We start from the raw sequence: 15,834 nt of genomic DNA, 5'->3' as shown, positions 1-15,834 counted from the left end.
TCTAGGACACCACGTTCCCTCCTGGGGAGCATGTGGGGCTGCGGGCGTGAGAAGAGGAAAGCGCCACCCTGGAAGGGAAGCTCAGGCAGCGGAAGCTGCTGGGTTGTGCCTGCAATCGGTGCGTTGCCCCTTTAATTGTGTCCCCAGCCCTCGGGCGTCTCTGTCCAACGCCCACGTCAGCAAATACCTTTTGTTTCTCTCACGTTCGGGCTTCCCTGGTTTGGGGCGGCGGGACCCGCAAATTGCATTCAAGCGGCAAAGCGCCCCCGCCCAGGGCGTTGGGGACCCCGCACCCACCTCCCGCGCCGCAGCCGCAGCCCGCGGAACCCAGCCGGTAAGTGGCGGCTCCGCTACACGCCGGCAGGCCGGACTGGGCGCTGGGGGGCTGAAGCGGCCCCAGAGCGAGCCGACTGCAAGGGGCAGCGAGCGGCTCTCGGACCCGAGGCGGGCGGGGGCCCTGAGGTGGACGCTCCCGGGCCCGGGCGCTGTCCGGGGCCGAGCTTCAGCCCCGAGCCAGCCGCGTTCGCGGAGAGACCCAAGCGGGCGCCATTTGCAGCCCCAGGCGCGGCGGCGAGGGGCCGGGGATGGCAACAAAGGGCCGGTGGGACGCGGGAGCGCGGCGGCGGCGGGCGCGGGGCGAGAGGCGGCGGGCGGGGGAGGGGTCACACGCCGGCGGCGGGGCCGCCATCTGGGCAGGGGCGGCGCGGGCAACGCCGGGCTGGTGCGGGAGCCGCACAAAGGGAGCGGCGCGAGCCTGCGGAGAACTGCCCCGGAGCGAGCGGGTGCGGGAGCTCCGGGCGGCCCCGCAGGCTCCTGCCGGGCTGGTGCCCCACGGCGGGTGGGGGGGGCTGCGGGCTCCTGTCGGGCACTGGCGCCTCGGCCACTAGGGCCCCGGCACCGCCCGCCCGCCGCGGCCGAGGCGACTGCGGGCTCGAGTCGCTAGGCGCTGCTGCCCCTGCTCGCGGGGCGGGCGCGTCTCGCGCCGTCGGGCGCCCCTGACTCCCGCTGGGTGAAGCACCAATTCGGACTGGCCGCGCGGGTGAGTGACAGCGCCCTCCGCCAATGTCCGGCGGCTTCTCGCTGGCGGTTTGGTCCCCTCGGCGCAGAGGCTGTGACCGTGGCGGGGCGGGTGGTGCTCCTCTCCTCCCCGGGCTGAGGTGGGCTGTGCCTTGGGGGAAAGAGCGAACGGGCTCGGGGCAGACTGCATCCTTCTCTTTATAAAAAAAACCGCTGCTTTTAGAATTCGGTTCAGCAACTCCGGTTTACACGTAGCCTGTCCCGATTCTCCTTATTCTCTATTGTAGAGCAACGCTTCCCGTTACCCCTTGTTTGGAATGGAGATTTCTTCCCATCAGTTTCATCTCCTGCAGCAACTGAATGAGCAGCGCCAGCGAGACTTATTCTGTGACTGCTGTATCCTGGTGGAGGGGAAGGTGTTCAAAGCACATCGCAATGTGCTGTTTGCCAGTAGTGGTTATTTCAAAATGCTCCTTTCCCAGAGCTCAAAGGAGACAAGTCAGCCAACGACGGCTACCTTCCAGGCCTTCTCTCCTGACACCTTTACCGTTATTCTGGATTTTGTGTATTCTGGCAAACTCTCTCTCACGGGCCAGAATGTCATTGAGGTCATGTCAGCTGCTAGTTATCTTCAGATGACTGATGTCATTAGTGTCTGTAAGACCTTCATTAAGTCATCACTGGACATCAGTGAGAAGGAGAAGGATCGATATTTCAGCCTGTCAGACAAAGATGTAAATTCCAATGGTGTGGAACGCTCATGCGTGTATGGTGCCGATTGGAGAACAGAGAACAGTCCCCCTCATTCTCACTTAAATCCTGAGCAAGGGACTTGTGTGATGAGTGGCAATGCTTGGAGCAATTTCAGCTACTATCCAACTTCTCAAAGAAATGCGCAGCAGCTGGCCAAACATGACCAAAGGCAGGATTCCATTAAAAAAACTAGACATTTAGGATTGCAACAATCCTCTGATATTCCCCATTATAAATCAAGCAAGCTTGAAGACCGATCCTCAGACCCCACTAGCCACATTTCTCAATCTGAGGAGGAAGTCCAAATTGACACAGAAATTGACTCTGCCCATGCTGGGTACCAATACGGTCAGGGGTCCGATGTGATGCCAAGGAGCTTGGGTGTGTCACAGCAAGAGCATGAATCACCCCATTCTTCTAGCAAGTCAAAGTCCTCAAAAGCAGATGAGCAATATGGCAACATGCCCTCAATTTTAGGTGTAATGGGGAGCTGGGCTGAAGGTAAGAGTTGGTCATTTGTACCTCTCTCCTCAGTTTCTTTCAAAAATGTTGTAGAATCTTTACTGTATGAAAGTTACAATGGAAAATTTATATAACAATCTATTATATCACCAGCTCCATCAATGGGGAAATATGTATGATTGCACCCAAAAGGCAGGGGGGAGGGAATACATTCAGCTGCATTGCCTAGAAATGCAAGATTGGAAAGTAATATTCCCTATGGGGTACAACTCTGTTATGGTTATGTACAGTATCTTTCTACTTTCAGTCACTAACTTTTGAATTGGTTTCTCAAGCTTTGGAAGGATTCCAAAATGGGGTGAGTTTCACAGAATTAGAGCTCTCACTTCTTTTCCTCTCCCACTGTAATTCTGTTGCATTAATCCATGTGCCCTTAGGTAGACACAGAAACAAAAGTCATGTATCAAAGGTATGCAGCAACCTATTAGGGATCTTGGGATAGGTTCTCAGCTAGGGTAAATCTGTAGCACCGTTGACTTATAGTCCCTTTATTTTTGCTATATCTTTTTTTGAGATATGGTGACCAGAACTGAACACAATATTTCCCACTGAGGGTGTACCACCTGACAGTATGATCTTTTTACATTAGTTTTCAATCCATTCCTTTTACATTCTAATACTTGTTGCTTTACTATTGACGTCTGCTCAGTATGCAGCATTGCTGAGCAGTCCACAATGATACCCAGTCTCTCTTTCCTGAGGTTTTACAGTTAATGTAGAGCACTGTAAGGTGTATACATAGTTCCAACTCATGAACTATGAGCTGTTTGTGAAAGCACACTCTCAGTAGTTGATTTTAGCCAAAGTTCTCTTTTTAGTAGAGAGAATATCCCAGAGACTCCTAGTTCGAGCTGGAACCAAAGTGGGTTTTTTTTCCCCTAGGAAAGGTATTTGGGATCAAAGTCTTAAGTTCTTATAGAAGTATTAAAATTTTGGCAGAGAGTGGTAGCTAAATCAGGCCAGCCTTTTCAGGTCTCAAACTTTCTGGGATTTTATTTCATTTTTAAAATTTAATTCTGTTGATTAAAACTTCTCCTGTGTCCATGTTCCCAAAATATCTTTTGAAATTATACTCTAATAATTGGACTCTCTTGTGAGTTTTTGCTTTATCACCTCTTCCTTTGGTCACAATTAGTAATGCACAATAATTATAATGTTCTGCCAACTATTGGGCAATACAGGTAAAGTCTTCCAGAGAATATATATCTTTACAAAATTCAAGTTTTAAGTAGCAGACAACCAAACACTAGAGATCAGATATATGATCACTTAAGATTTACCAACCAAAGATTCCTGTGGAAGTGAAGGACATCAGAATGCAGTTTATTTTATCCTGTTTCACATTCTGGGAAGGCACTGGCTTCTTTGTTCCTAAGATTCGTGCAACAGAGCAGAAGTAGGTGTTGGGATTCCTTCTGAGACCTCTTCCACTTGACTTATCCAGAACAACTCATCCAATTCTAGAAGAAAACTTCATCCAGTTTTCTGGGATCCAAAAACTCAGTTTGACTCTAGCTGGTCACTCAAGTTACTTTATTAGGATGTAACAGCTCTATGCCCACGCTAGCCAGGCCCAGACGCAGGGGTTTTAGGTACAGGATTATACCACGATTCTATGTCGTGTCACACAGTACACAGTTTCCTAGCTATTAACATTTATGCTTCTTGAATCTAATTGGTTTACACAGTGTACAGATCGAGTAAGGACCAATCATATTGCAGATTGTGTAAAGACCAATCGCTTATGTCCTCACCTGACTTACATTTCAAGCTTATCAGTTCAGCATATTCCCACTTATCGCAACTAGCCCAAAAACACCATCTCCAGCACATAGCTTGTCACACCCTTGTTTACAGTTTAACCTTGCACTCAAATCAAGCTATATGCAAGTTTACTCATGCCCAGCAAGATCTATGCCAATAGTAGGGAATCTTGTTCCTCAAAACTATTTTACTGTTAATTGCACATCACCAGTCAAGGAACATTCCCCCTGCCCCCATCATTTTTTTTTGTTTGTTTGTTTTTAAAATAGCCTGTGAAGGAAGAGAGGAAGGTCATGGTGATGACAACTTTATAATGTGGTGGAAGGGCATAGCAATAGGAGAAAAGATACCTGTGTTCTATTTCCAGATGTCCTGCTGACTTGCTGTATGATCTTGGGCAAACCATTTAGGTCCCAATCCTGTAAATACTGAAGTCAATAGGACTATCCACATGCTTACAGTTAATTCAGTATAAAAAAAGATCTTTTTGAAGGATTGGGGCCTAAAGCGGTTTATCTGTAATGGGGGATAATGTTTATTTAGTGGTGAAAACCATTATGAAAGTGCTATGTAGTTTGCCATTGTTAATTCCTCCCCCAATTTTTAGGTTAACTCCCTGACATTTTTTGTTAGTTACTGCTTTGGCATTTCAACTTATTTTATTTTTGAGGCATGAAACAACATTGTATATTTACGCCTCAGTTCTTCTGCCTTGATCTGCTGGCAGTGGAGCTGTACAGTATAACTAGTAGAAACGCTAATCTTTCAGACACTAACGTTACAAAGGTAGTAATTTTGAATGGCTGAAATAGCTATCTTATCAAACTATTGTTACTATAATCAAAGTGTTTGTCCAGGCTGGCTTATAAACACTAACCCTTCAAAATAAACTTCAGTGACTCCCTAGTTTCATCCTGCAAGTTAAGAATAAAAATAAAGGATATTGACCTATCCATTTTAGTATAGCCAATTGTCAAGTCCTTTTCTTTTATTCCACTGCTATATATTTAACATGAAAAAACGATGACATCCTGTGGAACTGAAGGGTTGACTTTGAAAGATTTGTGATGTTAATTCACTCTTTCAGAATGAAAACAACATGCAGTTCTACTGATTTTCATAGTCAACATAATTTATAAATTAGAAAAAGTATCTTTTAGAATTTGTCACATTATTGGACCTGTTATGACTTTTTCAGATATTTAATAGGATTGTTTTGTAACAGATGATCTGCCCAGGATGAGATTCAAGTGCCCATTCTGCACTCATGTGGTGAAGCGAAAAGCAGACCTAAAGCGCCACCTTCGTTGCCATACAGGAGAACGACCTTATCCATGTGAGGCATGTGGAAAAAGATTTAGCAGGCTAGACCACCTAAGTAGCCATTTTCGAACAGTATGTATTTTAGACACAGACTGCATGGTTTCATTTAATGTGTGTGCAAGTGTATGTCTTGGAGTATAATGTAGTATGGCTGCCTATTATTTTTAAGTTACTCAATCTTTTTTAACATTAAAAGTTTAATTTCCCAACCAGGCCTGTCCTTGAGGACAGAATTATAAAAACTTTAAACTGAGACAGAACTTTTCAAAAAAGGCAAGTGCTCTGTACTGTTGAGATCACGACATAGGGTTTTCAGCTCCCCTGTGAAATCTTTTGGGCTGCGCAGTAGGTTTGTTTAAATCAGCCTAAATTAATTTATTTCTTTATAAACCTGTGAAGCACAAAGTTGTCAAATGATATCTGACTGCCTCTTCACAAAACAAAAAATTGTTTGGCTATCCTACTCTTTTGGAGGAAAATATCAGCTTTTATCCATTTCAATTTTCACAGATTCATCAGGCCTGTAAGCCAATCTGCAGAAAGTGTAAGCGCCATGTGACTGAGCTAACAGGGCAAGTGGTCCAAGAGGGGACAAGACGTTACAGACTCTGTAATGAGTGTCTGGCTGAAGCTGGCATAGACAGCATTCGTATTGACTTGGAGGCTGAACCACAGCTTGAATTTCCACAAGAAGGGGATAAAGATTCCAGGTGGCACTACAGTGAAGACAACAGATCTGATGTGGAGATTGTGGAGGATGGGTCTACTGACTTGGTCATCCAACAGGTTGATGATAGTGAAGATGAAGCAGAAGAACAGGAAGTCAAGCCAAATATTAGGTAGTTGTGAGTGAACTGAGAATTAGTAAATCTCCCCTCTTACATTGACTTCCAGTGTCTTGACCATTAGCCCCCAACCAGCCTGTTAATATACAAAGATCTACTATATTGGCTTCTTATGAACTTGTCTAAACTTGCATGCATTTATGGACATGCCATTGAGTCCATTTTGAATTTTGTTACTCAAAGTATCAATATTTTGCTTCATTAGAAAGAATCCATCCTGAGATGGAATCATGGATGAACAATGAAACTGAACTACTACGATAACTTTATAGCAGACAGTGGTTCCCTTCCCAAACCTTTTTCATTGTGTGTGTGGGGGTAAAAACACTTTAAAATTTCACATTTCACTGTAAAATTACCCTATTTTAAAACTTTTATAGGTGGCGGGGGTGGGGGAGAGTGGAGTTTATATCCAGTATCACCTGGTGATAGCTAAATATAAAAGGTAGCCCAGTATAGAACAAACAAAATATTCTTTAAAATCCAGAAATAAGGGTGCCCTTCCATGGAATTTAATAATTTCTTGATATCAAGTTTAGAGAAGCCAGGAAAAGTTTTCAGAAATATTGTATATAAAATGTTTTAGATGTGATAGCACATATCTGGAAAAGCACTTTTTTGTAAAACGTCTTCTAAGAAAAAAAAAAAAAAACAGTAGCAGACCATTCATTCAGGAAAATTTCCCCAGAAAATAAACAAATGGATATATCTTCTAGTCAATGCATCACAGATCAAGTGATGTCTGAGAGAAATCATTCATTGATACTGCTAAATGTCTTATTCACTCTGAAAATCGGGAATACTCATTCTTCCCATCAAAATCCACTCAGTCTTTTGTTAACTACCGAAGGAAAGCAATTTTTTTAAATAATGAATTTTTGTACTTCTCAAAAGTGCCAAACTGACATGACTGAGAATTGTATGTAGTGTAGTTGTAGCTGTGTCAGTCCCAGGATATTTAGAGAGACAAGGTGGGTGAAGTAATATTTTATTGGACCAACTTATGTTGGTGAGAGAGACAATCTTTCAAGCCACATAGAGCTCTGACCTGAAGAAGAGCTCTGTGTTGCTCAAAAACTTGTCGCTCTCACCAACAGAAATTTGTCCAATAAAAGATATTACCTCACTCACCATGACTCAGATTTGTTAGTTATTAGAACAGGTACAGCACAATCAGTGGCAGTTCAGGCTTCCCAAAACTACTGTAAAGGAAACACCTTCAGGGGGTGAAAAGGGTTGTTTTAGCCTTCATGCTAGTTCCTTCCTTGTCCCCTCATTACATTATCAACAATGGTGTCACAGCTAACTAACCTGTACACCTGGTAATTAGAAACTGAACTAATACCAACTCATTTTAATCTAAGCCACTGAATATTTTGGTCCATAGTGATCTGTACTGAATTTGAACTGGTGAGTTTAAGGTAAAAGGGTCCCCACGTACTTACTGTTCCCAAAGTCATTGTCACCAGGAGAACCTTGTAATCTTCTTTTTCTAAGCTATCTCAGTGAACAGTATACACTGAAAACCATACATACAATTGGTTACTTTGTCTACAATTAGAATACAAGAGGTCATTAATGCCAACCAGAGAATGCTGCTGGGACAAAATAAGCCACTTTTACTCTCTGATATAGTGAGTTAACCAGCACTGCAAACATGAAACAAAACACATGCATGCTACTAGTGTGCTTTTCTACAATCTCATCTTGGACAGAAATAATTTGGAGTTGGATAATTTAAAGATAATTGGACATAATTATTAAAAGCTTCATCCTGTTCTCATGGAAATTACTGGTGTTATCCTTTATTTCAATGGGTGCAGGATTATGCCCTAAATTTCTGTTTTCCATAAATCTTCCTGGTCTGAATTTTTCTTGGATAGTAAATTGCAGGTTTTATCTCTTTGCACTAGGTCAATAAGCATGCTTGCCTGACATCTGGATTAACTACAGCAACATTACAAAAGTGTACGATTGTAACCTCTCTCCCCATTTACATCTTTAAAAAGCACTACTTGAAATCCACTTATGTAAAGATGCATAATCTTAATTTAATATCTGTATTACCTGAGAGAGCAGCATTTTCTTTTTGGGATGTTGATGGCTAGCAGGAATGTTAAATGAAAACCTGGGCAATGCCTTGCTGGAGATCATAGTCTGGGTCCTAAATTTCTACACTGGCAGAAGCTGAGAGCAGTCCAGAAGTACCATGCTCATTTTCTAGAGAGAGGAATACCCTCGTTTACCTTTGTCTGCCTCAGAAACAGTGTTAACTGTCTGCAGAGAAAGTCTTGTCCATTCTTTTTCATATGGCAGAATGGGATGACCAGAGGTGGGCTCTGATAAAACAGGGAAGTGAAAGGAGATTGCTTAGGGGCTCCAATAGCAGATTTTAATTATTCCAGATTTCCCCCTGCTATCACCTGTCAAATTTTATGTTCATTTTCACGCAGAAATTTGCACAATGGGTTTGCTCTGAAACTGCACAGAAAACTCTCGAAGTGTTTCACCTTGACAAAACTCCTGTAGTGGCTGGCAGAGGCAAGAAATCCAAGCAGAGTTCTTCCATTTCTGCCAGAACTCATAATACACTACAATTAAAACTTCGTAAAACATTCTATGACCAACCTGAACTAACTTTCAGACCTAACAAAGGAATGTGTATAAAGAGACTGAATAGCTTCAGAGAGCAGTTCATTTAGTAATTTGCTAACAGAAACCTGATTTACAGGTAAGAGGGGAAAATGCCTATTCAATCAGTAGTCAGCCACAATAAATTCCAGGTAGTAATAAATTCCACTGTGCCAGACTATTGAGCGATCACAGCAGGTGAGGGGGAAGAGGGCTTTAGGATCACGCATAGAATCTTGGCAACATCTGCTGAGGATGACGACATCTAGTGTGTAGCCTATTGCAATGGTTTTCAAACTGCAGGTCGCAACCCAGTACGGGGTCGCAGTGGCTCTATTCAGCACCGCCGACCTGGCCGTTAAAAGTCCCTACCTGTTTTGACGCTGCGCCCCGGAAGCAGGCAGGAGCAGGTCCAGCTTATAGGCAGGGGGGCCACGTGGCTCTGCCCTGAGCACCGGCCTGGCCAATGGGAGCTGGGGGGAGGGGTGGTGCCTGCAGGCGAGAGCCACGCGGAGCCGCTTGCGCGCCTCTGCCTAGGAGCCTGACCTGCTGCTGGCCGCTTCTGAGGCGCAGTGCAGTCCGCAGTACCAGGATAGGCAGGAAGCCTGCCTTAGCGCTATCACTGACCAGGAGCCGCCTGAGGTAACCACATGCCCCAATCCCCTGCCCCAGCCCTGAGCCCCCCCAAACCTGGAGCCCCTTCCTGCACCCCAAGCCCTCAGCCCCACCCCAGAGCCCTGACCCCCTCCCGCACCCCTGCCCCAACCCTGAGCCCCTCATCCCCAGCTCTGTTGGGTCATGGGCATCAACAATTTTCTTCAACTGGGTCGCCAGAAAAAAAGTTTGAAAGCCACTGGTCTATTGGGTATGTGGGGTTTTTCTTTTTAGAGCATAGAAATGCTGGTCGGAGTCAGATAAATATCCTATCTCCAAGAGTGGTCACTAGCAGATGCTTCAGAAGAAGGTACAAAACCCCTGTAATTGACAGTTATGGAACAACCTGCTCTCACATGAGGGAAATTTCTTCCCAACACTAAGCAGTTAGTGGCTGGCTATGTCCTGATGCACAATGGTTTCTACAGTTTTATACATTTATCCTAGCTAATGTAACCAGATGTTTTTATTAGTCATGTTTAATCCATTTTGAAAATTTTATTAAGCTATGAGACTATCTTGAGGCAGTGATTTCAACAGGTAAACATGTTTTGTATTTTAAAGTATCAGTTTTATACTTGCCTTTAATTTGATTTATTGTTCACATATTTTTGTACTGCAAAACAGGGTATATAGAAGTGCCTGACATTCTTTATCATTCATCATTTTACATACTTTATCATGTTCCCTCTGTTCCTTTTCTAAATGTAAATGGTCCTAATTTTTTTAAACATCTCCTCTCATGAAAACCTTTTGCTTCTAATCACTTTCTTTGCATGTTAAGTAGGAATGTCATACAACTCTTCTCCAGAAGTCCCCTCTCTTTATGCCCAGGGGAAAAAAAAAAAAAAAATTAATTGATTGTAATACTCTCTTCTTGGTACTCTGCCAGACCACAGATAGTCAGCTGACTTCCTGCACCGCTAAACACCTTGAGAAGGCTGCTCATAATTGTTGAATTAACTTCCTCTCCTGTCAAGGACATGACTGGGACGTGGGTGGTCGTGCCTAATGGTCAGAGCTATGGGGGTAGCCAGGCCTGGAGGTTAGAATGGAGCCAAGTTGGAGTCAAGACTCCGGGCCACGGGACATGTAGGGGGAAGAGGCAAGGGCAGAGCCAATGGGTGAGCCGGAGACTTGGTCAGGAAGCGGACCCAGACTTGTCAAGGATGGAAGAGAGCAGGCACAGGACCAAGTGCAGCTGCAGTTAGGGAATGTGCTGAGCCGTCAGCAGGCTCTGGCTGTTGCTGGGTTAAATAGTAATTAGCTCCACCCCTCCATCAATTAGGTAGTCTGTGAGGATCAGCTGTGTCCAGTGTGGTGGTAGGAGACTGTCCCTGCTGAAACTGGCTCCCTGACAGTACTTCCCCCACCCAAGGTGCTTTCCAAGGGTCTGAGGGCCTGGTCTTTCTGGCTACTCGCCTTTCACCAGGAGTATGAGCTCCAGAGCATGGACAGTCCCTTCTGGTTCCCAAGATTGTTCTTTGTGGCCATAATCTTCCCACTCCACCAGGTAGTGAAGTCAACCTCAGATTCGCTTAGAATCCAGGATTTCTCAGACTTTGTATTCAGCCTGACCCTGAACCTCCATGGGAGAGGGTAGTGGAGTGGAGCAGCCAGGGAAAAGATTTTCTGTGTAAGGTTTCAGGGGGTCATGTGAAAAACTGGGTGGACTTTCAGAGATTTGGGCAGCTGGCTTCGGCATGCTATCCAGTTGATTTGTTCAGCAATCTTGAATAGACCCACGTATTGACAGTCTAATTTGGCATATGGGCAGGAGGATTTGAGATTTTAGCGGACAGATTTGATTTCCACACAGTAAGTATTGGTGCAACTTGGTGGCTTTGGTTAGCATGACATTTGTGTTTCCTTGGCAGCTTCCAGATGCTTTGTAAGTTCCTGGAGAACTTGGTGAAAGTGGATAATGAGATCTGTTGCAGCGGGAACTTGAGTCTGCAGGAGTGACTAGATTGAGATGAGGGTGAAAACTAATGGGTATAAAATTGACTGTTTGATGGAGATACAGATGGAGTTACAACGAATTTGGCATATGGCAGGAAAGTGACCCAGTCTTCTTGGCGGTCGTTAAGGAAACATCAACAGTATTGCTTGAGGATTTGATTTACCTGCTCCATCTGCCTGTTGGTCTGCAGGTGGTAGGCTGAGTAGATGAAGAGTTCAATTCCAGGAGTTTAGAGTTTGCACTAGAACTGGCAAGTGAATTGTGGACCCTGATCAGACACTATTCTATTTCATCTGTGGAGATGAAAAACATGGTTTAGGAAAAGGGAGGCTGTTTCCTCAGTGGTGGAGAGAGTGAAAAGAAAGTGTGCCATCTTAGTGAAAAGATCAACTACAACCAGGATGATGGTGTAACCTTGAGAGCGAGATTGTTCTACAATGAAGTTCAACAAGACCACACACCAGGGCTGAGGTGGGGTGGGCAGAAGCAAGAGTAGAACAAGCAGTTTAGCATGTGGGCACTTGCTCGGAAAGCACAGGTTGAAGGAGCTGGCTCCCCCCCTCCCCCAACATCACGATTCACCCCGGCCATCAGAAACTTCATACCACCAAGTTCGGAGACTTATGGAAGCCAAAATGGCCAGCCACTGGTATATCCTGGCAAATTCTCGATACTTCAAGTCTGGGTTGACCTGGAATGTAAAAGCACTTCGCATGATACAGTAGACCATCGTGCAAATGGAAACCTGAGTTGAGCAGGGTGTCAGAGGTATCAAGCCTCTGACAGATTTTGGCCACTTACTGGTCTTTTGGGAGTAGTGTCTGAATAAGGGACAGCAAATCCTAGGCTGTGGTTCCATAAAATTAGCTGATGGTTGCACAGTGGCTCAGGAAGCAGTGTTCAGTTCGGCATATTCGTCCTTGCGGGAAAGGGCATCTGCTTTCCCATTTTGTGACCCAGGGTGGTAGGTAATGAGGAAATCAAATCTGGTAAAGAAAAGTGGCCAACGGATCTGCCATTGATTAAGATTATGGGCCATTCAAAGAACTTAGAGTAAGGACCTGGACTGGGTACCAACCCCTCTCCAAAAAGATATCTCCATTCTTCGAATGCGGTTTTGATTGTGAGCAGCAAATTGTTCCAGATACCATAGTTTTCTCAGCAGTGGTTAGTTTACAGGAAGGATATACACAAGGATGGAGTCGGTTATGTGGGCCTGCATTTTGCAAAAGTACAGCCCTGATTGCAAAGTTTGAGGTATCTGCTTCCACAGTAAAAGGTTTGGCAGAGTCTGAACACACAAGAACAGGAGCTGAAGTGAAACCTTTATTTAGCTGATTGAAGGCTGGTCATCTCTCTGCCAACCAGACAAAACCAAACCGTTTTTGGAGGAGTGCAGTTACCATTGACGCTAGCTGGGAGAAGCCTTTCATGAAGTGCCAACAAAAATTGGCAAATCCAAGAAATTGCTAAACTTCCTTGACATCCTTTTGGGGCATTCCACATAGTGATGGCAGACACTTTCCATGGGTCCATTGTTAGGCCCCCTGGAGAAATTATGTAACTGAGGAACTTGTTAGTGTCCTTGTCAAATTCACATTTCTTCAGTTTGGCATAGAAGTCATTCTGGTGAAGTCTGACAAGGACAAGGCAAATGTGTTGCTCATGTAGCTTCTGGTTTTTGGAGAAGAGAACAAAAATCGAACCAGCATGTCCCAGAAAACTTTGTTCACAAAATGCTGAAATGTAGCGAGAGTGTTACACAGCCCAAATGGCATATCTGAGTACTCAAAATGTCCATATTAAGTGTGGAATGCTGTCTTCCATCTAGCATTGGCCACTAAGCGCCAGAATTCCACAGCAAACCTGGTGACTGGCCTATTGACCTGGCGTAGGTTCTGAAGCACGCTTTTGGAAGAGCAGGGACAATACAGGTCATCGAAAACAATCACCAGGGCTTGGATAAATTCCTCAAGTTGCTTCAGCAGGGTGCTGGAAGTCTCCCAGAGGGGGAGGATGCCCAAGCCAGGGCCTCCCTGATTAACAGGGTGATAAGCCCCACTCGTACCTGGTCAATGGGAAATGACAGGGGTCATAGCATGACCAGGAGCCAGCATTGACTCAGGAAGCTTCAAAAATTAATGCGGTCACCAGCGGCAATCTTTGGTTCACAAGGCACCTGGGCCCCAGGTAGCAAGATCTGTGCCTGCATGGCCATGATCATAGTCTACAACCTCTGCAAGGTGTCCATTACCTCTGTCAGGAAGAGGGAGGCCCTAATGGAGTTCAACCTCACAGCTGAGCCCAGTCTTTGATCTCTCTTTTGGGCTTCTCACACTCTCACGGACACAGCTGGGACATGGGGGGGGGGGGTCAGGCCTAGTAGTCAGAGCCCTGGGGGAAGCTAGTCTGGAGTTTAGAGCAAAGTGGAGCTGGAGTCAAGAATTGGGGCCATGGGACATGTGGGTGCAGAGTTGAAAGCAGAGGGTCAGAACCAGGGATCAGATGCCAAATGCCAGAGCCAAGGGGTGAGCTGGAGACTTGGTCAGGAAGCGAAGCCAGAGGTCAGAACCACAGGTGTCCAGGATGAATAAGGGTAGGGGCTGAACTGGGCACAAGAGCAGGTGAGGCAGGAGCAGGTACAGGAAGCACTGCAGGCAGGGAATGCATTGAGCAGCCAGTGGTTAAACAATAGGTAAGTCTGCCCCTCCATCAGTCAAGAAGTTCTATCAATCAGGCAGCCCTTGTCAGGATCAGCTGTGTCTAGTAGGTTACTAGGAGACTGCCAGGACTGCAGCTGGCTCCCTACTACTAACTCCTACACCCACTCCAATTGGGTGTCTGTCCTCTTCACTCAAACTGCTTTCACCAAAGTCTCCATTGACCTCATCCTGAGCAATTCTCCAGGACACTGTTTCAACTTGATCTTTTCCGCTCCCTTTTGATACTGTTAATCGCTTCCTTCTCATGGACATTCTATCCTCCACTGGTTTTCATAATACCATCCTTCCCTGGTTTTTTTCCCTACTTTTTGACCAATCCTTCAGCATCTGTTTCAGCAGATCCTCTTCCTTCCCCCCACTGCCCTCTATGGAGGACCCCCATGGCTTTGTCCTGAGCCCCCTCTTCTTTTTCACCTACATCTTGTCATTGGGAGACCTCATCTATTCTTCTGTATGCGGATTACTCTGTTCTAGTGTGGAGAAATAGACTTGTCTTCCTCTGTTCAATCTCTCATCACTCACTGGCATTTCATTGTAGGTGGCCTGCACTCCTTTCAAACTTCATTGCCAAAACTGAATTCTAAACCTTTTTTCCACCCCATCTCCATTCCTGAGCAATACCTCAATTCTTCCTGTCACCTAATTTGCAATCTCCAGGTCACCTTTGATTTTTTTCCACCATCTTTCTCCCTGCACATACAGTCCATAGCCAAGTCTGTCACTAAAATTCTGTCTTTCCTATCTCAGCAGCCAAATCACTTGTCCGTGCCCTAGAATTTGAAGAAAAGATTGGGGGAACATGAACACCAACCACAGGAGGAACTAGAGACAGTGAGCCTCCCTCTAACTTCTTAAAAGTGTATCCTACTTAAAGAGTGAGACATATAGAAATCAATGCAATGAATGGTGATTTAGTAGGTTAATGGACATTTTCCACATAATTCTCAGTGGAAAAAATTGTAAGTAAGACCAATGGTAAGACTACAAACCTACTGTTTTCTCACACACATCCCATTGTCCTCTATATATCCTATCACTTTTTATAAAGGCTAGACACACCTACCATGTTTCAGGGCATGCCCCAATTGCTAAATGATTAGTTAGGAAGAAGCTTCAGCTTTGAGCATTTTATTTCATAATTGTTCACTACAGGGTTTCTTGCTCCATCCTCTGAAGCATTTGGTGATGCTGCTCACTTTGAGTGACTAGACGGTGTGACAAAGCTCTGTCCTTGTCTCCATAGGTCCTGCGTTTCCTGACGGATTTCGCTAGCCTCAGAGGCTCACTGTGACCCTCCACTTAGAGAGAGAGAGAGAGAGGGGGGGGGGGGGGTCACAGTCTACTGAGCCATTTTCATCATAAACCAGCAAGGGAGGTGAGGAGAAGCTATCCTCCCTTGCACAGTCTCTGTTGTCTCCCAGTCTGGTGATTAATCAGGGGGGGAGCCTGGGCCCATCCTCTACTCCAGGCTCCAGCCCAGGGACCCTAATAGTATCAGCTACGGTAGCTGACCTTTTAGGAACAGGACACGTACAATTCCCTGGGCTATTTCCCCACAGCAGCCTCCACTTCCTCAAGCTCTACTTCACCCTTACCTCGGGGTGTGTGCATGCGCGTGTGTGCCCACACAGCTCAGTCT

At 45.4% G+C, this 15,834-nt stretch overlaps 1 protein-coding gene across 1 annotated transcript; it reads left to right on the top strand.

The window, feature by feature from the left end:
* The first annotated feature begins 115 nt into the window (after positions 1-115).
* LOC112106203 (zinc finger and BTB domain-containing protein 8A-like) lies at positions 116-7,215 on the top strand. The gene is made up of 4 exons (XM_026657113.1): positions 116-334; positions 1,305-2,271; positions 5,282-5,451; positions 5,890-7,215. Exons 2-4 carry the CDS (start codon positions 1,335-1,337, stop codon positions 6,220-6,222), a joined length of 1,440 nt encoding a protein of 479 aa, XP_026512898.1. The 5' UTR covers positions 116-334; positions 1,305-1,334; the 3' UTR covers positions 6,223-7,215.
* Positions 7,216-15,834: the final 8,619 nt, after the last annotated feature.

Source organism: Terrapene carolina, unplaced genomic scaffold, assembly GCF_002925995.2.
Source record: "Terrapene carolina triunguis isolate 2854851 unplaced genomic scaffold, T_m_triunguis-2.0 Scaffold236, whole genome shotgun sequence".
Taxonomy (NCBI): domain Eukaryota; kingdom Metazoa; phylum Chordata; order Testudines; family Emydidae; genus Terrapene; species Terrapene triunguis.
Note: the sequence above shows the minus strand (reverse complement) of the source record. Positions and strands in the feature narration are given on the sequence as shown.

Excerpts from the sequence above, each read along its gene's own strand:
- LOC112106203 (XM_026657113.1), top strand. The coding sequence starts at position 1,335 with ATGGAGATTTCTTCCCATCAGTTTCATCTCCTGCAGCAACTGAATGAG. Across the intron at positions 2,272-5,281 it reads AATGGGGAGCTGGGCTGAAG|ATGATCTGCCCAGGATGAGA; the intron begins GTAAGAGTTGGT and ends GTTTTGTAACAG. Across the intron at positions 5,452-5,889 it reads TAAGTAGCCATTTTCGAACA|ATTCATCAGGCCTGTAAGCC; the intron begins GTATGTATTTTA and ends CAATTTTCACAG.